The sequence below is a fragment of the Anoplopoma fimbria genome, chromosome 15, assembly GCF_027596085.1.
Source record: "Anoplopoma fimbria isolate UVic2021 breed Golden Eagle Sablefish chromosome 15, Afim_UVic_2022, whole genome shotgun sequence".
Classification (NCBI taxonomy): domain Eukaryota; kingdom Metazoa; phylum Chordata; class Actinopteri; order Perciformes; family Anoplopomatidae; genus Anoplopoma; species Anoplopoma fimbria.
In genome coordinates this window covers 12,236,679-12,262,674 of record NC_072463.1, presented here as the reverse complement: position 1 = coordinate 12,262,674, position 25,996 = coordinate 12,236,679, and the positions used below count along the sequence as shown (strand labels likewise).

The following is a 25,996-nucleotide window of genomic DNA, read 5'->3' as shown; positions in this document are numbered from 1 at the left end:
CAAATGCACGTCATTGATTATCACTTTGTTGAGAAAGCTGTATGGTGAGCGCAGACATCAAAATATAATGCTTTTATTTTTAGTGCTAACATATAAATAAAATACTTGAATTCCACTCCAAAACACTGGCACACAGATCATTTGGACTGAGTGGTAGTACAATTTCATCATAGCAAAGCAGTATATGTATGAAAAATCATTTTTAAAAGGCACCGACAACACAAACACAGCTAAATTAGAAGCAGTGAGGAAATTAGCTATAGAGACCAAAACTGTGCTTTTTTTCCACCAGGCCGTAAACATGTTTATTTCTGCTATGAAGCCAGATATGCTACTAGACACCAGCTCTACTGCTATAATGGTCCACAACATATCACTTTAGCTCAAATAAGAAAAAAACAAAACAAACCTTTGTTAGACAGACTTCAGGTTAGTGGCAAATCATTTTTTATTTAAATTACATTATAATACGTAAAACAAAAAAAAATTAACAACAATGTCCAACACTTATTGAATGCGTGACTACATAAACACTGTCACTGGAGTGTTGTTGAGAAGCAAATCACTGGGTAAGGTGCATAACGAGCGTAATTTAATTTGTATACCAGCATCACTGTAACACTAAGTAGGAATGATGTTGATATAATATGTTTTACTAATATTTGTCAGAGTGTGACAGATCCTGTAAAAGGTTTGCTTTTAAGAAGTGATACATTGCACAACAAGGATTGTTCGTCCAAAGGTTGTGGAATGTGTTCAGGTTATCTATCTCTGCATCCAAAAAAGACCTCCACATCATAACTAAGCATCTTAACTAAGTCCTGGTATTTTTTACATGTTTCTTGACTGTATTTAGGAGAAACTCTTTGAAAAGCAGCCAAGTTCAGGAAGTTATGGGTCTGTTTGCTGACGATTGCATTTACAACGGTTTACAAGGTAAACGCAAAAAACACAGCCCATTTCGGTGACCCAACATCTAATAGTTGGAAAATCTGTGCTAATGATCCATAACATTGCAGTTATTCACACATCACACTTTAAGTTACTGTCAATGAATCAACTAGAAAACTACAAGGTGTACTTAAAGCATGAAAATATAAACTTAAAGCTCTGATTCATTTGTTCATTACTGAGCCAGTCAGAGAGAGCGAGAGATAAAAGAGAGCTGATTTTCCTTCAGTTTGTTTTGTCACCGGTAGTCAAGGAAGAGGGCTGAAAGGTAACCAAGGCGGCATAGAAAACCACACACACACACACACACATACCTTCACACACAGTCACAGCTAACTTTTCATTCTGTCCTTTCTCTCTCACTTCCTTAAGGCAATCTGAAGAGAGAGGAAACAGAATGCCACCACTTGGCACACTGATAGCCTGTTAGTGCATCTGTATGAGAGCAAGTGCATGCTAATGTGTGTTTCTCTCTCAGGGCCCTGAGCTTAATGAGCGTACACGGCTACTTGTGTCTAAGTTCTGTAATACTTGTTAATAGATAATTCACTTTTTGATATATGCCTCTTTTTAAAAATATTGCTGAGAATAAACAGGATGACTTAATTAGAGGTTTGGAGCGGTGGAGCCTTGTGTGACTTCCAGCAATCTGGTGATGATGTCGGAGTGTGTGGGGTGAAAGGTCAAACCATCCACCTCCATGGCCAGGTGACCAGTTTTCCCGCTTCTTATCCCAAAACGCACCAGAGTGGAAAGGATGGATTCCTCCTGGAGGAGAAAGAGAGCGTGTTTCTGTGTGTAAATGACAGTCCTACAGATGTACCATAGGTATATTTTTTTCAATTGAAAACACAACATCCACATATCATCTTATGAAGTTGTTATGGTGAATGTGTTAGCAAACAATTGCCTGCTTACACGTCCAGTGGAAACAGTGCATTATATTAACATTTTGCAAATGGCCAGTATTTTCTCTCCTTTTAGCTCTGTTTAGGTCTCCACCAACTCCTGAGGAAAATATCGGTCTCTTTAGCCACTTATACTCAACTATGTAGACCAGCTAGTCTAATTCAGATTGTCTACTGTTTGGTGTTGGGTAGGTAGTGTACCTGTTTGAGTAAACCCACTCAAAACTAACTGTTTTGAGTGGGTTTACTCAAAACAGCTGCCTGCAGCTGGAAATGAGAGAGGGTCTGCAGGCCAGGAACGCCCCCTCCTCCCACAAACAAAACATATAAAGAGGCTTAAACGCTCTGTAGAGCTGATGGGAATTGCAGAGTTGTGATAATATACTTTCCAAATTAAACATATTAAACTCTTCCAAAAATACTGTTCATTGCAAACTTTAAGTGAATTAATTTCAAAGCAAAAAAAGACTGCATTAAGTATTTACCTCTTTATTTGTATGTAACAACTATATATGATACACCTGAATTTTGACTAGGCTTGGAAATCTGATTATATATGATTACCTGTATTTGTTTTGTATTTTTTTGTTGTATCATTTGAGAATGTATGCACTGTAATATTTCATCTATTTTTTATTTCATCATCTAAATAATTCATTTTCAAACTGAGAACAGACAGGGGGAACATTCATGAATGATAGTAATTATTTGTAGTTTACTACTTTACAGTAAATCAAATTGAAAACGTTCCTGTGGAATTCAGTTATTGTAGATTAACTTAGTACTCTGAGTTTTCACATATCATGTACATTAAGAAGATAGATTTTCTGCTTTCCTCATGATGTACATCTTTAAAACACACCGTTGATTATTAAGAGCTTGTAAGAAAGCAGATGGAAGTCTCAAAAAGAGAGCTTTTTTCAAGAGATTAAGTAAAAGACGAGTGTGTGTGTGTGTGTGTGTGTGTGCGTGCGTGTGTGCGTGTGTGCGTGCGTGCGTGCGTGCGTGTGTCACCTTGTCCACAGAGGGCAGGTTAGCAGTCCAGTCCTGGAGCTGTTCTTGGGGGATTGCGTGCTCCAAACCCAGTCCTCTCTTTCTGTATCGCTGGTGGGAGGGGCAGGTGTGGAGCAGGTAGAGCCCACAGGCCACAGCATATCCTCCCCAGTTAGACACCCCTTTAGGAGGGAGGGGCGTTGGTGAGAGAAGGCAGGTAAACCACAAACAATGGCAGATCCTGACGAGGATAACTCCAAAGTTGAAAAGGTGTTTTACTGCTTTCTCTAAGTCTAATTGATGGTTCTCAATGTGTAATGATAAAAACAAAGTGACAGGGACCGACACCAAGAGACACAAAATGACTACAAAGACACACAAAGCAACTAAAAGGAGACTCAAAATAACTAGAAAGAGACACAAAGCACCTACATAGAGAAGCAAAACAAAAAAAGGGGTAAAACAACCTCAGACAAACAACAAAAAGAGACAAAATCCAGACACAAATGCACAGAGCGATGCGTACCCACAACAAAGAGACACAACACAACTACAAAACTAGACTAAACATCCGTCAGGTCTGTGTGTTTCGCTCATAAGGAGGGCAGGTGGTTGGGCCTTATGCATGTCTGTGCCCAAGGCCCAATGTCTCATAATCCGCACATGACTTTACTTTCCCTTTTTTAGCCAAGATAAACAAAAATGATATTGGATGTAGGAACATTGCTGTAGCTTGGAAGTAGTAAAATGAAGCTCTCCATAGATGCAGTCAGGTCAGTTCAGGACTTGAATGGTCCTATTCTTACTGAGGTTGTGTGTTATTTCCACTCTGTGGTTTCAAGTCTCCATTTAATAAAAGATTAGGGTAGAGATTATATAGTTACTCAACTTTCTAACCACTTTTGGTACTTGACATGGGCTTTTTCTCAGACCGCATACACAGAGGTTAAGGCCCAGGTGTTTAGTGTGTATGTTTGACTTACTGTATATGCATTCTGCTTGTAGACCTGTTGGTGTGTACCTGAACTTCAGAGTGCATAATATGTATCCATACCTGTAGGAGCAGTGTAATCCCCAATGATGCTACAGTCATTACAGGTATTAAAAGCCTTTCTGTGCCGTGTTACTGCACCCAGAACAGCAGCAGTATACTCTGCTGTGTTAACTTTGTACAGCTAGTATAATGATCCTAGGTCCATACCAGCAGTGATGGCATAGTCAGCAGGAATATCACAGGCTATGAGACTCCCATTGGGCATCAGAGTCTTCACTTTTTCCTTCAGTTTGCCCATCCCCAACTCATTACCTCCATCACCTATTCCTGCAGGGTCAGAGAGAGGAACGTCTGGTTAGCTATAAAGGGAAATTCCGAGGTGAGCAGCAGACATATTCATAATCATCTCCAACTGTGTGAGAGCTTCTGAATCTGACTCCTAAGTAAATGCGATACACTTTATGGAAACGGCAAGAGACATATCAGTGAATCTCTGGAACTCTGACTTCATTACATACATCCTCTAGGAGACAGAGCTCCTGATCTAGTTGTATTGGTGCATCAAGAACTTTAGTCACATAAAGCAAATTAGGTGTTTATTGGATATATCATATTTCTCTTTTTCAAAGGACATGAGTAAGATGCCATTACTTTAACTATTTCCTCTATTATGCCAGTGTTTAAAAGATGTATTTCCAAATATCATTGGTATGAGTTTGTTTTTCCATAGAGGAGATTTAAGTGACAAATTGTTGCTCACTCCAAGAATGTGATGGACTTCATACCATGATTTAACCAGTGGGACACAGAGTGGGTTTTTGGTTCTACTAATAATATGTTTTTTAATTAAACATTATTAAATTAGATTTTTAAATATTCATATTTAATACTACTATGTGAGAATCGATTTGTGAGTAATTTACACATGTCGGGTCATAATTCTGGCTTTTGTGTGCTAGAAAAATATGTAAATTGCGCTTTAACAGAGTCAGCTTTTTCTTTGAAAGTCTATGAAATCATTTACACCGTTGTTCCATTATTGCTTACAATTTGAATCCCTAAATTAAAGCAACAAAAAGGTATTATAAGAAAAGCACTATGAAGACGACTCAAATGAATAGGTGTCACCTACCTGTAGTGATTATTCCGGGTATATCCTTGGCAGCAATAAACAAGTTATCAATGGGATCCACCAGATGTTTGATGTTTACTCCTCGCATGTTGTAGTAATTTCCATCTCCAGCACGTCCACTGCGCTCTATTGCCACAAGGTGGTCGTACCTGGTATAAAAAAATTACAAGAACATTGCTTTCACACTCTTCAAGCTGAGAAACTCAATGTTTGAAATAATGCTGACTACACCAGATGGCAAGACTTAAAAGTCCAGTGTGATAACCAACAGTATGGGTCTTGTTCGTGCCTGTATGTGTAATGTGTAAAAATAACAACAGAGTGAAAATATTGAACCCTTTCATGCATAGAGGTCACTACAGTGGACAGCTATTCAAATGTTGTTTTCTTGTATATGCATGGGTTTTGATGGCATATTTGCACATCCAAGGCTCCCAGCTCACTGAAGCAAAAAATGCAAACAGATGCCATGATGCTGCATGCACGTGAAGAACCAAGTACATCTGCATGCAGTGTCTTGTGGCTTTGTGCCCTGGGTGCTTTTTTTTTTTTTTTTTTTTAATCATAAAAGATAGTCTGCACATTTTCTTTATATGTACATATATTATTTTATAGTTTTCACATCTTTATATATAATTTTATTAATTTGTTTGTTAAATACATATTTCTTCAGTTGAAAACAAAAACGCATGCTGTCTACCTGAGTGGACATGTAAAAATCTCTCTGAAAAAGTTCTCTTTTAAAGTTCAAATCTTGTTTTTCATGCCTAAAGAGCAATAAAAACACTTGGTAAAAACATCCTGACTGAGGTTGTCATAATTCATGCATGAAAGGGTTAATTTCCATTGACAAATAAAGGTTTACTTTCTTTCTTTTTCTCCTTCCTTCACGATAGCGTTAAAAGGTATTTTAATGTGTCCTCATCCTAACTGCAAACATCTGACAGGTCAGCTCACCTGGGCTTGCTGGGGTCTCCATCGTGACACAGGAAGTGAAGTGCAGAGTCTGGGCCGCTGTCTTCATATGTGACCAATGGGATTGCAGTTTTCAGCACACCTAAGGGAGGTATTACAGACTACTAAACCAAGACAAAAACATTAAGTTCAAGAGCAGTGATGAAGGACAACGAAATCTTTCAGTGGTATTAAACTATTATGCTATTTTCATCCCTATTGTGCATATTTTTATCTCAAGTTACAGTTACAACATGTTACAACATGTTGACTGTCATTACGCATATTAGCTTTGCTTCCACCCTGAAGCCCTTTTTGCTTTCTCGCTTTGCAGGTTTCCATGAATCGTTGACCTGGACCGTAGTCGTGCCTCTTGCTGTGAGCCGGCCGACACCCACTGCTACTTCGAATATTATTATTGAATGTGTTGTATCGCTGTTATGCTGTTGATTGACATGACATCTATTGCATTCTGTCCATCCTGGGAGAAGGATCCCTCCTCTGTTGCTCTCCCATAGGTTTCTTCCTTTTTTCTCCTTGTTAAAGGGCAAATTTGTAATTTGTGATTCTGGGCTATGCAAAATAAACTGAATTGAATTGAAAGTTAATGCTCATAATCCGCCTTGTTTTTCTCATCCTGGCTGTCCTGCAGCACCTCTTCTCACCCTCTCTCTGAAACGCTCCATTGTAGCGATTGCTCCCCCCTCCAGAAAGCAAAGTCTGCCCTGATTGGTCAGCTAGCCCGCTCTGTTGTGATTGGTCAACGTTTCACATTTAAAAAAACTGTTCCTCGTCTCTCTCTTTTGTTGTTTGAGGGCAGACCAAACTAGCCGGAGAGTTTTATGTCACTTCCATAACATTATGAGGTCATAAAGTTATGGAAGTGAAGGAGATAATTCAATGGAGCCGTTTCAGTCAGCTCAGGAGCTTCTGAGGGGGATGGTAACTCCTTTCAGGCGTGGACTTCAGGTTTTACACTCTACGGACCTTTTACATGTAAAAATATATACAACACACTAAAGAAGAGGGGAAAAGTGGAAAAGCATAATAGGGCCACTTTAACAGATTCTGGCAGCAGGTGGAGGTCCATCTCTTCCCCACCTGTCCTCACAGCTTCATCAATGATGGACCGGTTCATCTCCAAGGCTCTGCTGTCCGTCACTATTGTCACCCGTTTCCCTAGCGACAGCAGCATGGTCGCCATGGCAATGGCTCCAGGTGGGCCGTCCGTCTCATCAGGGGGACTAAACAGGAAACACCAATAGCAATCTTTTACTTTGGAGCCATGTTTCAAAGCTTCTTTCTTTTAGCTGATACAACACTTAAAGAAATAATCTCAAAGATTTTAATTGAAATTGTCTGTTCAGTCTATCTGTCGCCAAATGAGGTTACACAATGGTGATTGAGCCTATGGCCTGCTGATAAAGCCTTGCTTTTGCAGCTGAAGAACTGGGTGTCTATGGCGACAATGGTCATGGCTCCTGAGGCTGACAGCTTGCTCACCTGCAGGCACAAGTGTGCTAGCAAGGGAGAGTTGCCACTGACTCCACATCTCCAGTACACTGTGAAATACAGAGAGCCTTCCTTGGCAGCGATAGGCTTAAGTAGCAATGTGTCAACCCGTTTGGCAAAGGCTTGAAGGTAATGCACGATCATTTATATGGAAAAATATGGCACTTTGTTTCCACCTCTGGTTTTGGCCGCTTCAACTGTCAAGACATGTCAAAGTCGCTGCTAAGTGCCTGTTGCACACTCATCAGCCAGCATTCATGCTCCATGGGCGTGGTACCAAATAGAACCTTGGCACCTAACAAGTTACATACTGAATAATTAACTATGTACCAACAGTTTTCCAGCAGCAAGCTATTCAAATAAAAGGGATTAACTAGGATAATGTGTTGTACCAACACTTAAAAAAAAAAAGAGTGTGAGAACCACTGCATGACGTTGTATGTAAATATGCCTGTGTGTCAAGTGCATATGTATGTGTGCAGGTACCTACCTGTGCATGTAGTGTGTGGGGAAGCCGGTAGTTATGGCAACAGAGAATGCGTGGGAGAGTGCCAGACATGAGCGCAGAAGTTCATCCTGAACAAATAAAGCTCTGATCCCGCGTTGACCTGGGGAGAGAAAGGGACAAACTATCATCCACATCCAGCAAACCTGCTACTGACCCACAACCCAGAGCTCTCCATCATCCCCACTGCTAATGGAGAGTTATCTACCAACGTTTAAGGGGAGAAATAGCTGGACACCATCTCACATTATCACTTCACTTCTCATTAGATTCAGATTCTCAGGATTCTTTATTTAATAATTCGGTTGATACTATAAAGACTGTTTTGTTCTAAATCTTATTGTAGAAGCAACCCTTTTGCTCAGAATTTAATTATGCTACAAGCTAAGGCAACAGAGGACTGATTAGCAAACACAGCAGCTCCAGAGAGAGCCAGAGATAGATGTTTCTATATCGAGTCATCATTGGTTTAGGCCAACTGCAGTATGGATATTACAAAAGCATACTTGTTTGGCAATTGAATTGTGTATTTTAGGAATGTTGCCAAATAATCCATCACCCCTTTCATATCCATCTTTTTCATCCGACAGAAATTTGGCTTGACTACGAATGTGAACAGAGTACTTCAGTTAATGTTGGTTTATTATTTCATGTATTTTAGTAATGAAAACACACAAAGGGGCTTCAGTGGATTAGCTGCTCATGATGACATTTATTCCTGTAGTGCCTCACTAAACGCAATGAGCTAGATAGAGCCTTCTGCATTGTGTTCACATGTTATGAGCAACTCTCTTGCATAGGGACTAACAGAAGTACAGATAGCAAGAGAGACATGAGTGGCTTTCTGGGCAAAGTTTCAAAAATGGTAGCAAATCACTCCTTAAACTTTTTGGGTTATTATTGTTACAAAGCTGAGGCCTTCTTTAGACTTCCAGCCCAATTCTATTTTTGTCCAATCTAGATTGGACCAAGATTGATTTAAAAAAGTCTGGACAGAAAAAAAAACACATGAAATGTGAATTTTGCTGATTGGATCCAAACTCCATCTTTAGATGATTTGAAATGTGAATCCAAGTGGAGGCGTCTTATTCCGGATGCTCTAGCCACCCCAATTGGATGTCTTTTATCTCCATGCTGCAACAAGCAGAGCGCTATGTAGAACAACAGTACATGGATAGACGCCGAAATAAAAGGTGAAGCCTTTACTGGGTGAAGGACGGAACATCCTGATGTATACCAGCCTCCTATGCACCGCGATTATTTTGAGGGCTTAATAATGGACCTCCATATGTCATCAGCATAGCTACGTCATTGCTGCAGCAACCCTCGAAATAGATTAGTGATGTCTGGACACACAAATCCGATTTGATGAACAGTCTGTCAAAAAGATCCTGTTTGATAACCGAAGCAGATTTGAGCGCTGTCTGAATGTCGTCTTGCGGACCGACCGGACAAAGCATCATCCAGACTCTATAAAAATGTAGTTATTACAGCATCCTTTTGAACTATTGATTGCAATGAAATCACAGCAAAATCTTTTTATTTTGGGATCGTACTGCTGTAGTAAACAAGATTAATTTAACAAACATGTGACTTGCTAGTTTCAGTGAAGACACCGAACTGTGTTCGCTTCCGGATGATGTCATGAACCCAGACACAACGGCGCTTGTTTTACCGACGTGTCTGGGACTTCCACAAAGCAGCAGTAGTGGTTATTTCTGACTGGTTGATTAAAATTGTTGGTATCTACATGCAGGTTCGCCCCTCCTCCTCTCTGACGCGTCAAGCAAAACGGACTCAAATAAACAGTAATGATCCAGAGGATCCAACTTGCATGAGTAACGCAAGGTTAAAGTTTTTCTTTGCGTTTGGTGTGAACACTACAGCGTTGCCAGTGGCTCTGTGAGGTTGAACATATAGGTTTGAGCTAAATTTACAGTATAATGTAAAGAGAATGAGTATGCAATGTACAGAGATGAAAATAATCCAAAAGATATGTGTGATAGCATGCCAACATGCTCACAATGCAAGCTAACATGCTGATGCTTAACAGGAAATATTCACCGTCTTATTTTTTGTATTAACATGCTAAGATTTGCTAAAATAATACTAAAGTACAGCTGAGGGTGATGGAAGCGGCATCAGTTTGTTATTCATTTGGTCATAAACTAAAGACTACATTTTAAACCTGATGATAGCGCTAGCTGAAATGTCAGGGGAATACCAAAGTCATTACAACTTATTCTGAGGAGAAAATAATTATCTGTACAAAATGTCATGTAAATCACCTCTTATGCAATGCCACTTTCCTAGCAACAAATAAAATGTAGATTGCAGCCTATAATCTGCAGATGAAATAAAATTAAAATCAGGTAAACCTGCAGCTTTACTTATTTAATTTAAGAACCCAAATGACATCACACTTAGCATGTGTTTACCTGGGTCCTCTCCAATAATTGTCTGCAGCTGTCGGATCTTTGCCACGGCACCCTGAGATGCCAAACTGTACAGCAAGGGATTATGGGATACCAGAAAACAGAAGGGAATCAAGTCAAGATTGTGATCAGTGGAGGGCGAGCCTACGGAGCCCTCAGAGGGTGGAGGTGTGGGAGAAGAAGAGGGCGAGTCTGGGATGTCAGTCAGAAACATACAGCCTGGGGAGTGACTGAATGCCAAAGAAGGCTCTGGAGAGGGATAGAAAATGATCTCTTAATACATGATTGTTTCTTGAAAAAACTATGATAGGTTATGGAGTGAATGCAGCATTAGCCAATCATATTGCTCACTGCTGCTGAGTATTGCTTCTATAGCGGTCACTCCACAGGCCCAGAACACAGGGACATCTCCAGGCTGCAGCTGTACTTGGTCGCCATAGTTTGGTCTGGACAGGTCCTGTATTCCTAGGAGAGCTCCATACACACAAATAAAGCCAAGTTATGTACCGGCAAATTAAGGTTATTATCCTCTGTCAAGCATGTGTGTGTGTGTGTCTGTGTCTGTGTACCTGGGTCTCCTATGTGTATAGGAGCTCCATGTGCAAGCGGGTTGAGGTGAGTAACCTCTACTGCTGCATCCAGCATGGCAGCTGGAACAGGACGCATAGTGACCACTAGAGGGCAGCTGAACACACCTGCAGGATTACACGGAACTGCAGTCTGGACACAAACAAACAAACAAACAAACAAACAAACAAACACACACACACACACACACACACACACACACACACATATATATATATATATATATATATATATGTATATTTAGCAATTTTGATGATTGGGATTTCAGGAAAAAGAAAAAAAATTGTGCTGGGTCCAACTTCTCAAAAGCTAGCATCTGCTTTTTTATGAAATTTAAAAATCAATATCTTTGGTTTTTAGACTGACAAAACATGACATCTAAAAATATCACCTTGGGCTTTAGAATATGGTGGTGCTCAATTTTCACTATTTTCTGGCGTGTTTGAAACAAATCCCAAATGCATTATTCAATGATGAAAATTAACATAAAGAAATGAGACTTTAGTAGACGCTTTAATGTAGACCTCAGCTCTATAAAGAAATCATGATTAGATAAATAGGCGTAAACCCACAAATAGGATATTCAGACAACCATATACATAAATTGCATTGTAAGTGTCAATGACATGATGACGTCAAGGTAAGTGGGTCCTCCTTTATCCCTAACAACGATTGAATGCAATTCAAGTAAATCAAATATTTACTTAATTTCAAATTTACTAAATTAAGTCCCCGTGATTTTGAACATAAAATGACAGCTTGTTTGGATATATTCACAATATTTTCAAAACCCTGCAAATTTGCTCCATACCCTATACATGCTGACATTTGTGCCCTGCTCCACGTTTCTGACTGGGACTCCAGCTTTCTTCAGTCGGCCCTCAAAGCCGAAACTGCAGCCCAGATAGAAACAAACCATGTCTGACCACGGGCCATGATGTGCAGCCTGCTGCTCTGATGCAATCCTGGGAGCACAATTAAAAAAAGGAGTGAGGCTGATAGGAACACCAAGTGAAGTAATGAATGTTGTAATTTTCTTTTGATTCCTTCAGTTCTTATGGAATTAAATTTAACAGAGAGAAAAGGCTTTACTGCTTGCAAATGATAGTGCTGACATAGAAAATATAAATTGTGCTTAAAATCTTAAATAAGTAACATTTTTTCATTTGAACATGATTGTCTATCTTAACCTATTTTAAAATATTAATGATTTTCACATACATACATTTTTGGCATACAGGCCTACTGGCACAGCCAGATTTACTTGTTAGAGGGCCCTGGGGTTTTCTCTGCATGTTTGAACTCAACCAAACTCCTTTTACTTCAGGGCTCTTTTGAAATACCTTGGCTGAGTGCTGTAACTCTGCAGACTCGAGACTGTTTTCACCAGGCAACCCTCTTCATACACATGGTATTGAGAAATATCTGTCCTGTAGACACAGAAAGACACAAACAATCGTCATGCATCATAATGAGGTTTGTGAAGTTTACAGTCCCCAAGATTAAAGTGAAGCACAGAGATGTCAGGTAGAGGGGAAATGAAATGGATTATTTTATGCCTGAACAAATTATATATAACTTTACCCACTAAATTATTTTTTAATCATAATTGTCGCAATTGAATTTAGTTGGATGTATATAAATAAAACAAGTACCTTCATAAAAAAATGAGATGAAAAATGAGAAAATATTATTTGCAGTGGTATGTGACCTTCATGGAAGGGGATTATTGCCACTTGTAAAACATATATTTGAGTTATGTGTTTAAGTCAGGGTTCTGAGATGAAAGTCAGAATTCTGATCAGAAGATTAAACAAGAATTGTGACAATAAAGTCTGAATTAGAATCTGAGTTCTGAGATTAAAGTTGAAATTATAATATTAAAGACAGAGTTCTAAGAGTAATATCAGAACTATGAGATTGAATCAGAATTATAAACTTGGAAGGAATTTTGATTAAAAAAAGGAGGTATAAATTATAAGAGTTCTGAAGTATTATCAGAATTATTAGATTAAAGGCAAAATTAGAAAAAGATTAGAATCAAAATTCTGAGATCAATGTCAGAGTTTACTGATACCACTGCTGAAAAGTTGGATTTTCACGATCACAAGCCACAAACAAAAACGCCCCGTCTGGACCACAAGTGTATTAGAAGTGTTTTTTACTCGCACAACTGCAACTCGTCACTGCAACCATAACTTACCAACCAAAATATAATGCAGTTTACTGCAACAATTAGGCTGTATCTGAGGCCATCCATACTTGTATTGGTATCAGCTATTTTGGATAGTTGCTCACTGTGTGGTGTAGTATTTGTGTGTTCTACCTTATGTCAGCATGTCTCGCAAGAGGCAGACAGGAAGTCTCCCCTGATTGGCTGCGATAAAGGAGTGGCAAGGGTGCGGGATTTCTGCGACAGAACACTTCAAAGTCATTGGCCAGATGATTGGGCAGGATGACGACATTAGCTTGCTGGTATCCTGACACAGACAGAGACAGTTCATGCATGTTATAACAGAATGAAACAAATCAGACAACTGGATTGTCTCCAGCACGTCCTGGTTGAACAGAATTATAAATTGACTCTATAATGGATAAAGGGTAAGAGTTGACATCCAAGTGCTACATTCCATCCACTGTAATCACATCAGAAACAAAGGAACCCAAATATATCTTAATATTACTACAATAAAGTACCAACATTCACCAACTCTAGGAGAGGGTAGAGTCGATGAATCAATCAATGAATCACAGATCCAGTAGCTGCATTTGGTAGTTTTATTCGCAGGAAACAAACAAACACTTTTGCTCAATAACACACATTCAAAAACATTCTCAATATTTCCGTAACTGTGCACAAAGGCTATCGACAGCGATCCTACATTCTCCTACATTGGCTCCTACATTCCGGCCCCTAATTACAGTTAATGCAGTAATAATTACAAATACATCACACATCAAAGATAATACACATTTCAATTGTAGACTGTTCATAGGTATGGTAGAAGCGAACTTCTTTCTTCTCTAGGCCAGAGGTTACTAGCACTGAGCCTAGCGTTGAGAGTGATCTTTATCATCACTTTTGAAGTCTCGAGTCAAATCAGTCAAACTCATTTCATTAAGGGTACAGCAATCAGGATTCCTGCGACTCGTGAAGAAGGCAGATCTTGGTTACGGGCCTGCATTCACAGCTGGTTGGGGTCTTGATCTGGACTTGTCGTACTAGTCCTCTTCTGTCTGGAACTGCCTCTGTGATTCTACCGAGAATCCAGGAATTACGGGGTGCTGAATCATCCACTATGAGTACGATGTCTCCAGGAATGAAATCGCGCTTGACTTTGGTCCATTTCTGTCGTTCTTGTAGTTGTGGTAAGTAGTCCTTAGTCCACCTTTTCCCCAAAAGATCAGAAATATATTGGGATTGCTTCCATCTTCGAAGTGCATAGACATCCTCGTTCTGTAACAACTAGGTGGTAGACATGGTTTGGTTTTGAGGAGCAGAAGATGGTTGGGTGTCAATGCTTCCAAGTAGTTTGGATCTGTGGATGGCACTCTTTCCGCGTATCCACTGGATATGAGGTCGTTCATGAAGGCAGTGTAGTCTTTGTTGAATGATGCATCCCTAATAAGCCTCCTCTTCAGATTAAGAGCATGTTGCTCAGTAGTCTTACAGTTGTTAGGCATGCTCAGCTCTCTGTTCTTTATAGGTGAAACAATGCTGCAGTGGCCATCCACAAGTTCCACAGTTTTGTTGGCCAAGAACCTACAAACCTCTCTTGACAGTCCTGGCTGTTCATCCTGACTGCATTCAGGGAAGTCACTCTTGAATTGCTGCTTCCAGAGTTCATCAAGTGTTACTGCAGAAATTCTGTTGATGGTAACCGCGGTGACTCACAGATCCATCACAGCATTCTCCCCCAAGTGGTCCATTCACCGTCCAACCATGCATTGTCTTAATGGCATATGGCCCTTTATCCTCACTTCGGATGACTTTGAGTGGTTCTGAAGCTCTGGGCACATTCATGCCTATCAAGAGCTCCACATCTGCATCACATCTATCTCAGGCAGGTAGAGGTGTTTGAAATGAGGCCATTTCTGCAGGTCTTGCTGTTGTAGGATGTTACTCCTGTTCACGAGCATTCTACGTTGAGTAAAGACGTCTGGCATTTCACAGTACAACCCACTGTCCAATCCAGCCACTTCCATTCCACTTCCATCCGAGATTCAGTTTATCCATCAGACCCATTGTGCAGAAGGATGCTGAACTCCCTTGGTGTAAGAGGGCGTAGGTTTCCACTGTACTTTGACCTTTCTTTGATTTAACCTTCACTGGTACGATGGCTAGCTTACCGTCTTGTTCACAGGCGCCAGTGAGACCACTGGTTAGGACAGCAACCAAAGAACTGTCCAACGCATCCGCGAAGTTGCTCTTGCCTTGCTCCACATATGCGCCCCTTTCCTTAGAATGGATGTGAAGCATATTTGGGTGTCTTGAACCACATGTTTTGCAAGAGAGACGTTTCCTGCACTCCTTACTGATGTACCCAGTACACAAGCAGGAAATCAATCTTCTCACTGTGTCCCTTCTCTTCCAATAAAGCGCCAAACTCCAGGATGTGTCCACCTTTGCAATAGAGGTAAGTCTTTTCCGATGAGTGTCAATCTTTAACCTTGTTTTCTTTTTGGGTGTTTCTTTCAACTGTAGCAATCGTTGTGGCAAAGCTACTTTCTTTAGCCCTTGAGAGAGGTGAAGCTTTTGCTATGCCGTCTTCTTGGTTTGCTAACTTTGGAGCATCTTGTATGTTTCCAAAAACAGGATCTGTTGCAATTTTTACTAGATGCTCAATTAAACCCACAATATCGACAAACATGGCTCTTCGGCGATGCTTTTCCTGGATGTCACATGCCACTGTTCGCCATTTGTCCCTGAGCTTGTAGGACTGATCTTTCAAACACAATGAGCATATTGGCAGGTGTATACAATTCGCACAGACTGTGAACATCCTCCATGGCGTTGCAACTTCCGCGCAAAAACAGACTGTATGCCTGTTAAGCCTTTCTATCCTCTGACTTAATTGATGGCCATGAAGAGACCCTCTCCAAATAGGGAGATGCTATCATGTACTTGTTTCCAAAGTGTTCATGCAGTAAAGCCTTTGCCTTTGCATATCTAGTGCCATCATTCATGTGTTGACAGCTTCTCACAAGCTCCTTTGGTTGCCCCCTGGTATACTGTTCCAGGAAGTGTAGGCAGCGATGACAGACATTGTTGATGCACCAGCATTGCAGTCATTTCATTTTGTTTTTCCATGATAGACAACATGTGATTCTGATTATTACTGCTGTTCATTAAAGACGGTGTATGGACTGCTCCATGATGAGATACTGGACGAGCTGCAGTTATTGGGAATGTGTTCTGCCTTGTGAGCTCTGGTGTTCCCTGGAGGAGATATGTGGCATTAAGTGGTTCCTTATGTGAATCAGCATTTCCAATTGCTGGTTTTCCTTTTCCATTCCTTTCCGTTGTATGTTGTACAAACGTCTCTGCATCAGTGTTAAGAGTTTCGACCGTTTTTCAGAGTTGTTAGGCTAAACGCGCAGCTACATGTAGAGCTTTTAGCATTGTCTGATGTGACTTACATTTATTCTTACTTTAACTTTAAAATAATTACATTTTATTTTAATTTAAAGTTTTAAAATTGTTATCAATTAAAATAATAACTTTAGAATGTCACAATTATACGGAAATGTAAAATTTACCACTAATGGAATATCTTAATGAATAAAAAACAGAATAGTAATTTTTTCTGTAGAAAGTCAGACCTATCTCTAACTGACTGGATTAAAATAAACCTAGAAGCTACTATTATGCTGGGTGCAATCATAGCTATTCATATTATAGTTCCCTGAAATTGTTTCAAACATAGTTCAAGGTTGTACCAATAAGTCACAAACAATTCCAAGTGCATGGTTCCAATGTTACATGCAGCAATACAGAGGTGATACCTTGGTTCTTACCGTTAGCTAATCCAGTGGTGGTGCTTATTCTGGGATCTTTCTGCCTGATCAACAGCCTCAACTCAGCAGGACTCAGAGTATATAAATGATTTGACTGCTCCATTACAGAACACACGCCTTTGTTAGATACCCCGACTGCTACCGCTATTACCTTCTCCTATTCTATGGACAAACTGGGATCTGCTAATTCTCTCAGGTTTTTTCCTCCGGACCAAAGAAGAGCCACAGACAGTCAATGCAAACGGCAGTGGTAGCCATGCAGTGGGGTAAGAACTCCCATCAAGGACTGGTCTACTGCTGTTTGCTTCACTATGGTTAATGTTTAAGTGAGGCAGGTGGTTAATCGTTAAATGGAGTGGTTCAAAATGAAAATTGGGTAGGGAGGGGTTAGGCGGCGCTATTAACAGAAAGGAATTTGAAATTTGTTTAAAGATAGAGAATAAAAATACATAAAAACGGAAGAGAATGTCAGTCGAAACTTTGGGTATATTAACAGTAGTTACGGTTCAGGAATTGCAAATTTATGAATTTGTAACTAAATAACTGTTGCTGTATACTCCTAGATGTGCCATTAACTAGTTGCTCCAATGTTGTTTCTTAAACTGCAAAGAAGGTGTCATGACCATGGCCATGTCTCTGTTTATTCCTTGTGTTTCATGTGTTTTCCCTTGTTTGGTTATCTCTGTGTGTGTGTCTCTGAGGTGGGTGTGTCACCCCTCCCACTCTCTCACCACACTCTTCCCTCACTCACCTAATCACCTCATCAGCACAAGCATACTCACCTGCTCCAAGCCACACACCTGCCTTCTATCTACTCATCAACTCTGCAGTATTTAAACACCAGTCTCACACACACTCACTGCCAGATCGTACTCCGCATTATGCCAGACCTTCCAGCGTTATCCCCCGGACTGATTTCCCGTTGCTGACCCTGCCTGCCTGTCTGGACTTACCTGCCTTGCCTGTGCCCCGGTCAACGACTCAGCCTTCTGTCCCCGACCCCGAGTTTAACCTCCGCTTCCTCTGATTTCTGTCTGCCTGATCCCCTGCCTATTTCCCTCTGTGAGTCTTATCCTGCCTGTCTGTATGCTGAGTTCTCTGCTTTAAATAAAGCGCCAGAACTGTATCCGTCTCCTGGTCGTTCTGCTTTTTGGGTCCACACCACATTCCGTAACAGAACGATCTGGCCACGACATGGACCCAGCGGTCGACACCTCTTCACATGCCCGGTTCGGGTTCATCGAAGAGGCGCTCCAGAGACGCAAGACCCAGGTTGTCACCAACACTGCTGACGTTCGCCACACCCTGACGAGCAGCGACTTTGACTGGACTGCCTTGGTTAACGAGGTTCAGCAGCTCACGACAGCCATTTCACAGACCTTCGCTCAGCCTGTCCCTAAGCTCTCGCCGGCTTTCCAGACTGCGCCTGTCCCGCCGGCCTTCCGGCCGACTCCTGTTCCGTCGGCGTCCCGGCCTAAGCTCTCGTTGGCTTTCCAGACTGCGCCTGTCCCGCCGGCCTTCCGGCCGACTCCTGTTCCGTCGGCGTCCCGGCCGACTCCTGTTCCGTCGGCGCCCCTGCCGACTCCTGACCCGTCGGTGTTCCGGCCGACTCCTGTCCAGTCGGGGTCCCTGCCGACTCCTGACCCGTCGGCGCCCCTGCCGATTCCTGACCCGTCCGGCGCCCCTGCCGATTCCTGACCCGTCGGCGCCCTGCCGATTCCTGACCCGTCGGCGCTCCGGCCGACTCCTGTTCCGTCGGCGTTCCGGCCGACTCCTGTTCCGTCGGCGTCCCGGCCGACTCCTGACCCGTCGGCGCCTCCCGGCCGACTCCTGACCCGTCGGCGCCTCGGCCGACTCCTGACCCGTCGGCGCCTCGGCCGACTCCTGACCCGTCGGCGCCTCGGCCGACTCCTGTCCAGTCGGCGTTCCGGCCGACTCCTGTCCCGTCGGCGTTCCGGCCGACTCCTGTCCAGTCGGCGTTCCGGCCGACTCCCGACCCTCGCCAGACCTCCAGAGAGGCCCCGTCGGTCTGGTTGTCCTCCAGTTCGCCCCCCCAGAGGGGTTCTGCCCATCCGCCTTGGTCGTCCTCCAGTTCGCCCCCCAGAGGGGTTCTGCCCATCCGCCTTGGTCGTCCTCCTGTTCGTCCCACCCCAGAGGGGTTCTGCCCGTCCGCCTTGCCTCAGCCTTCGAGGACTCTGACTCTGCAGCCTCGGAGAGTGTCACCCCTCCCACTCTCTCACCACACTCTTCCCTCACTCACCTAATCACCTCATCAGCACAAGCATACTCACCTGCTCCAAGCCACACACCTGCCCTTCTCATCAACTCTGCAGTATTTAAACACCAGTCTCACACACACTCACTGCCAGATCGTACTCCGCATTATGCCAGACCTAGGCTTATCTGACTAAAAGAGAAACAACCAAATGAAGAATTTCAATAAGTTATTTCCATTAAAGTTCAACCAATGTTTGTGAACATGAGCTCTCTCAAAGCCAGAAAACAGAGCCAACACATAAAATGGGCCCTATTGGTGTAAATGAAGCGAAGGACACTAAGCATAGAAAATAGGATAATATAACTACTTGTAATATATATAATAACCATTTATTTACCTGTATTGGTACTATGAGCCAACAGGCTGCATGACACAATATTTTCACATGAATTAATTGAAAACTGAATTGGAATAATCAAAGATTAATCATGAATTGACGCCTTAAATTAATAATAAATTATATCCAGTATATGCACTGAGATAGATTTTATTTATATATGCTTTAAAAAACACGAGCATTTAGCCTTATATTTATAATTCCTACTTTTAAGTTTTATCTAGTCTCACCATAGGAAACATTCTTACTATCCTATGCATCTAACGATGTGCAGCATTTAAAGACAAAAAACATATTTTGTTTCAATTGTTAGCAGGTGTGTAGCACTAAATTATGGATCCTATACAAAGGCATTCTCTATAAGGCCCTACCCACATCCACAACTATTCATTCTAGTGTTTTTGTGGGCGCTCCTTAGGAGCTTCTTACTAGAGTTAAATAAAAGGCAAGTACACAATAAAGCCTTGGGGGGCAAGGTTAAAGAGTCACCACCGATCAGGGGCGCTCTACAAAGTAAAGCGAACGCGCCCGCAACAAGGTCAGGATCATTTCATTAGTCAACATTACACCTGCCGTTCTATTGGTAAGGGTATTTTAACAGGTTTGTTGGACAAAAACATTCAAAGAGCATAGGAGAAGGGTTGAAGCTTGAGCGCCATAAATCTGTGCTAGCAACCATTTTTCTGCCGGCAAACATTCGGCTTGAGCAGAAGCAGAGCAAATCCAAGAGCAAGCAGGGGTTATCTGAGTGCCAGGACAGGGTTTTGAGGAAAAGCATTACAACAACTGCCCGTTAAATCAATGAGTGGTGCCCTCAAATTGAAAGACCATGCTCTTGAATAAAGATAGGAGAAAAGCTCCAAACAAGCAGCTACTCACTGTCAGAAACACCAGTGAAATACACTCTGTTTCACTGGAAAATACACCAGGGGCAGGCTTAATTGTTAGGCAAGGTAGGCCACCTGGGCCTGGGGCCCCCAACTACAGTATAAGGACCGCAAACAGCTATAGAATTATTATGAGGTTAAGATGTAGACATTATTAAACAATGTTTCTATTCCCAGTCATTGTACCCAGAAATAACATGCAACTTAAAAAATGTGCTTCTCAGCTGCATTATTTGTATAGATACATGTGATAAGGCAGACGCTGTCCATGTTGGAGAAGCCTACATTAACACTATTTTTTGTTTTTTGGGAGGATCCACAAATCTACCAAACAAACTAATTTTAAAAATATTTTTATACAAGTCTTTTTGGGGTATTTGTTCCTCTACTGTTGTGCGTGTAAGATTCTTCTGTCGCCTTAGTGTTGTGCACCAGGTTTGCATGTCTGTGTTGTTTGCAAGTCAACTATATGCTTTGCACAGTACATCACATCCTGCCTACATATAGATACAAATGAAGCAGGAATCTAAAGCCTCCTGTACCTTTACTGAAATGAAGCAGATATTGAAGGAACATGTCAGGGAGCGTTGGTGTGGTAAAGAGACATCAAGGGAGAGGATGAGGAAAGAATACACTTAATGCTCTCTGCTGCTCTGTGGTTAAACTCTGTGATGCTGCTGAATTGACATTACACTGGAAATGTGGTATAAAGACACAGTAACTCCTGAAAAATACGGTTCCCCTACAGTAAGCTTTTACATGGTACATAGGTTTGGCATGACAAAAAGGTTTTTTTTCCAATGTCAAGAATTTCTTCATTAAAAAGTAAATTCAATGCATTTATTTGTAAGATTTGCCAAGTGAAGGGAATAATCAAAACCGTAGCTTGGAATTTACTTATTAACTAATTAGGAGTAACCATAAAACTCCATGGTGTCTTGAAGGCTTGGGACACATTCAAATATATCTAAGGTAACGTAATCATAAAAACGTACTTTGAACTGTTAAGACATTCAAACACATAATTCAAGATTTAAGACACTTTAATATTCATATTGTTCCATTATACCACAGTTAGGTCTGACTTTGCATGGTGGCTGGTTGACAGGAAGCATCAAAGGAATAGAAGAAAAAGCTGTGGAAGAATATGGTTTTAGTTTTAGGTTAAGTTGTGATATTGTCTTTGTGTATGCTGATTTAATGGTCTGCTGTTTTACACTGATTAACAGATGGCTGTGGCCTTTGAACCTTTGCTGTATTGTGAGAAGAGCACAGGCCAGTCCTGTGAGGAGTCAGACCTTAGACAACAGGAGTACCAGCAGGAGAGCAAAGCAATGTACTGCTGTGGAACGGAGCAGCATCATAACTTATCTAAGACACCCAACAAAATCATTGTTAAAATCAACAACAAAAAAAAATCTGGCTGTGTCAGTGGTGTATGAATGGGCTAGTCCTGATGAGCAGGTGGCACCGTGCAGGGTAGCCACTGTCATCAGTGTATGAATGTGTGTGAATGGGAGAATGATGACATGTACCGTTAAAGCGCTTTGAGTGGTCGGAAGAATAGAGAAGCGCCATACAGTCCATTTACCATTTCATTTTCATTTTGTGCCAAAAGGGGAAAACATTTTTTTCTCTATCTGATGATGTGTTGTGGTTGGTGTGGAATTATTCAAACGTAACTTGTATTTTTTTGTCATGTTATGATTTGTCTTCTCATTAAGCTGGTTCTTGGACATTTTTTAACATTTAGAAGTTGTCAATAAGTTACAAAAGGTTGAAAACCTTTGATCTTAAATATGGTAGTAGAAACTGGCCAATATTACTTTTCTGAGACAATGTTCATCCCTCTTTCTACTGTAACAGTTTAACAAATACCACTGTACAACAAAGCCTTCTTAATTTATAACATCCCCATTATCTTAAATAACGTTTCATGCTGTTAAGTTACTATCAGTTATTTACTTATGGTATCTGTTAAACTTAGCAACGTTTGACCTTTTCCTTAGCAGATTTCAAACCAGTAGCCTCATTTCACTTGCTTTACCAAAGCCTTAAAAGCTCATTTATAAACTGTTTGCTCCACTATCTCAGATAATAACACAACATAACGTAGAGGAAAAATTATCATTTAATGTATGACCTTTGTATTAAGAATGACTCTCTGTGTTATACTGTTTTTATGGCCTGGCTCCCTTATCCGCTTGAACTATATTTGAACCCCTGATGTCTGGCTTTCTTTCCTTTTTGAACTGTACTTGCTTTTAATGAACTGTCCTTGTTAATACAATGCTTGATCTGTATACCACACTGAGTATCAAATGATGGAAGATTGAAATATAGCCTAGCCTGCACATTAACCGTCTGATGTGTGTCTAAGACAAGAGTGTGCCTTCATTTGGGAAATTTCCTGTTCTTTATTAAGCGATGTCTCTTTGTTCTATATTAAGTATGTCTATCCCTTCATTGAATGTAACTATTAACTCTTTGTTCTTATGCATATAACACCCTGGTGAAGATGCACTCGGGACCGATTCCTCGGCAGTCAGTAGCTGACTGTCACTTTGTTGGTTTCGGTCCTTTTGCGCAAAAGCTTTATAAATATACAAAGATAAATTTCTCTTTGTTGGTCTCCCTTATTCGGTCAAACTTCCACCACACATAACACATACAAAGGGCAATAGTATATGAATATTGAATGCTATGTGTTTTACCTGAGTTGATAGCAGAGTCAGAGATACTCCTGAAATATCTGAGGGAATGTCCTGCGGCTCGGACAGCAGTCAGCATGCTTCACCTAAACATCAGCATACAAAGACAGAACACAAAATGATTTGTTTTCCAAAATCTGATATTGTACTTAATTCCCAATTCAAAATTCACATTGGTGGAGGAATTTAGGTTCCATTGCAAAATAGTTATTTTCTATTTTATTCTAATTTCCTTTCAATTATATATATATATAAATAAATATATATATTGCTTTTTAATTCAATGAACATTCTTCAGTTCATATTCAAATTGTTCCGTTATAAAACCCAAATACATTTTAGCCTGTGTTACATGGTTTTCTTGTCCTTTAAGTGGAAACTGTTCGTGTGACTAACTATGTAACTTATTAATGTGCTGGTGGTGGGCTAATTGTCATCCTATACCAGAAGGACTGTTACAGTAAGCATCAAAGACATTGACTAAACGTTCACATTTAGAACATATTTCACCGGGATTTCCAATGCTGACATTTAAATATGGTTTCTTAGTCAGGCCTTAACAAAACGATATGTTATTATTGATACATTGTAGCGGATGAATATGTCACTATTGCAAATCCGGGTGAAATTATGAGTGCGTGCGCTGTGTTCGCTCAACAGCAGCAGCTGGTGTCCACCTCTGTTGTCAGGTTCGTCACACATTCATAAACAAAATGCTGGAGATGTTGTATAAATGAGCACTACGTGACAGCCTCGTACGAAGAAATAAATGTAAGAAAATAAATGTATGAAAGATCGCAGTGACCTGGATTCGAACTCTCTTGAGCTCTGTGTGATACGCCACCTGTGAATGTAAAGCCGCAGATCATCTGGTCTTTATGGAATAAGTCACATCTCGTCAGTGTCCAGGAAACGTTTTGATTTGGGAGGATCTGAAACAACTTGGGCGTTTCTTAGAACTCTTCAAAACATATTTGTCAGTGTTTTTTCGCGACTCTACGGCCATACACCACCGCCGTATATTGACAAAAAATATGTACTTTTGTGACGTTTATACAGTGACGTCGTACTGTCAAAATACACTGAATAATTGCTAAATTAGCAATGAACGTCGTGATTTACAGTCATTTTCATATTTTAATGTGTTTTGTAACATAATCGTGAAATACAGTGGCACCCATTCAGTTTTTTTTGTTAAACAGGCCCTATTGGGCTATTTTCCGGTTGCATATTTTTTACAGTTACAACATGTTTACATGCGTTAATGATCATAATCCACCTTGTTTTTCTCATCCTGGCTGTCCTGCAGCACCTCTTCTCACCCTCTCTCTGAAACGCTCCGTTGTAGCCCTTGCGCCTCCCTCCAGAAAGCAAAGTCTGCCCTGATTGGTGAGTTATCCCGCTCTGTTGTGATTAGTCAACGTTTCACATTTCAAAAAACTCTTCCTCCGGAGCTTCAGCTACGTCTCTCTCTTTTGTTGTTTGAGGGCCAAACGAAGGATTTTTACGTGACTTCTGTAACATTGTGACCTCATAATGTTATGGAAGTGAAGGAGAGAATTCAATGGAGCCGTTTCAGGAGCTCAGGAGCTTCTGAGGGGGAGGGTATATCACTTAAAGTGTGGACTTCAGGTTTTACACTCTACAGACCTTTTACATATAAAAAAATATATATAACACACTAAAGGAGAGGGGAAAAGCATAATAGGGCCACTTTAAGTGATACATCTCTCGGTAACCACAGCATAAATAACAACGGAACAAAAGCGCCAAAATCAAAGAGTAGAACATAATGAAATCGGACTAGGAGTAGTGGATGGCTATCGCTCCTCTAAATTTACGATTGCGAGTCAATATATTTAGTGGGTTGAGCCATTCTAAGTGTATATGTCTACACTTAGAAGAAGTTCCCCATCAAGGGATTTCATTTCATAAACATTTGAAATTAAATTTAAAAATTCCGTTCCGAAAGGACACCATGTAGTTTGCCTTACTTATCAATTGGTAACTCGTTGGCCTTCGTTTGAGAACGCATCCCTCATCTCTGTTGAAGTCTGAAGGGAAGATGCTGTTTAGTTTGTAGTCAAGTAATTCCTTCCCTCACCGAGGGTCCATCGGTGCTTCCTTTCATTGTTTGTTTGATGTATGTAGTCATTTTTCTCGTGACCAAATGTCATATTAACTGCCCTATTTTCCTTTTATATTAATGTTGCTGGTTTGCGTTACTTCACCCTGAACCCCTGGCTCTCTTCAGGTCAAATTTTTCCCTAATAATTTGCAATAACACTGTGTGTGTTCAGTTTTTGAAAACTTGTGTTACATGTAAACAAAGCGTCTCGTAATTATTATTATTATTATTATCATCATTCTACTCATGGCTATATATGCTGTGTTCTAAGGAAGAAACGCTTCCTGGAAACGCTTACATTACATTACAGTCATTTAGCAGACGCTTTTATCCAAAGCGACTTACAATCAGTAGTATATTACATATCATTCACCCATTCACACACTGATGACAGGCTACCATGCAAGGTGCCACCATCAGACTCTAACTAACATTCATGCAACATCCAGTCCACACCGATGGCAAGCCTTCGGGAGCAACTTGGGTTAAGTGTCTTGCCCAAGGACACATCGACTGCTCTCCACTACGCCACAGCCGCCCCAGGTCATTGCAATCTTTCAATAAATGTATTTTCTTACTTTGTATTTCTTCGTGTGAGGCTGTGATGTAAAGCTCACTTATACAATCAAATCACCACAGCTGATATGAGATGCGTCTTGAAGATC

General features: G+C 40.9%; 1 protein-coding gene across 2 annotated transcripts; it reads right to left on the bottom strand.

The window, feature by feature from the left end:
- On the bottom strand, positions 1-25,996 carry dglucy (D-glutamate cyclase). 2 transcript variants are annotated; one of them, XM_054613766.1, is made up of 15 exons: positions 25,910-25,996; positions 23,207-23,289; positions 13,299-13,452; positions 12,316-12,402; positions 11,784-11,937; positions 10,954-11,104; positions 10,736-10,858; positions 10,388-10,633; positions 7,935-8,052; positions 7,034-7,176; positions 5,936-6,035; positions 4,979-5,127; positions 4,054-4,173; positions 2,874-3,034; positions 1-1,719 (listed from the first exon to the last, which is right to left on the bottom strand). In XM_054613766.1, the coding sequence occupies exons 2-15, from the start codon at positions 23,280-23,282 to the stop codon at positions 1,558-1,560; spliced, it is 1,944 nt and encodes a 647-aa protein (XP_054469741.1). In that variant the 5' UTR covers positions 23,283-23,289; positions 25,910-25,996; the 3' UTR covers positions 1-1,557. The 2 variants fall into 2 exon arrangements, with proteins under 2 accessions (XP_054469741.1, XP_054469740.1); XM_054613765.1 differs by lacking the exons at positions 23,207-23,289; positions 25,910-25,996 and adding an exon at positions 16,991-17,214.

What these genes read in the sequence shown, in the direction of transcription:
- dglucy (XM_054613765.1), bottom strand. Translation starts at nt 17,093, where the DNA reads ATGGAGCAGTCAAATCATTTATATACTCTGAGTCCTGCTGAGTTGAGG. An exon ending in TGATGAAGCTGTGAGGACAG is followed by an intron (nt 6,036 to 7,033) that starts GTGGGGAAGAGA and finishes TACCTCCCTTAG; the next exon opens with GTGTGCTGAAAACTGCAATC. An exon ending in GGAGACCCCAGCAAGCCCAG is followed by an intron (nt 5,128 to 5,935) that starts GTGAGCTGACCT and finishes TTTTTATACCAG; the next exon opens with GTACGACCACCTTGTGGCAA.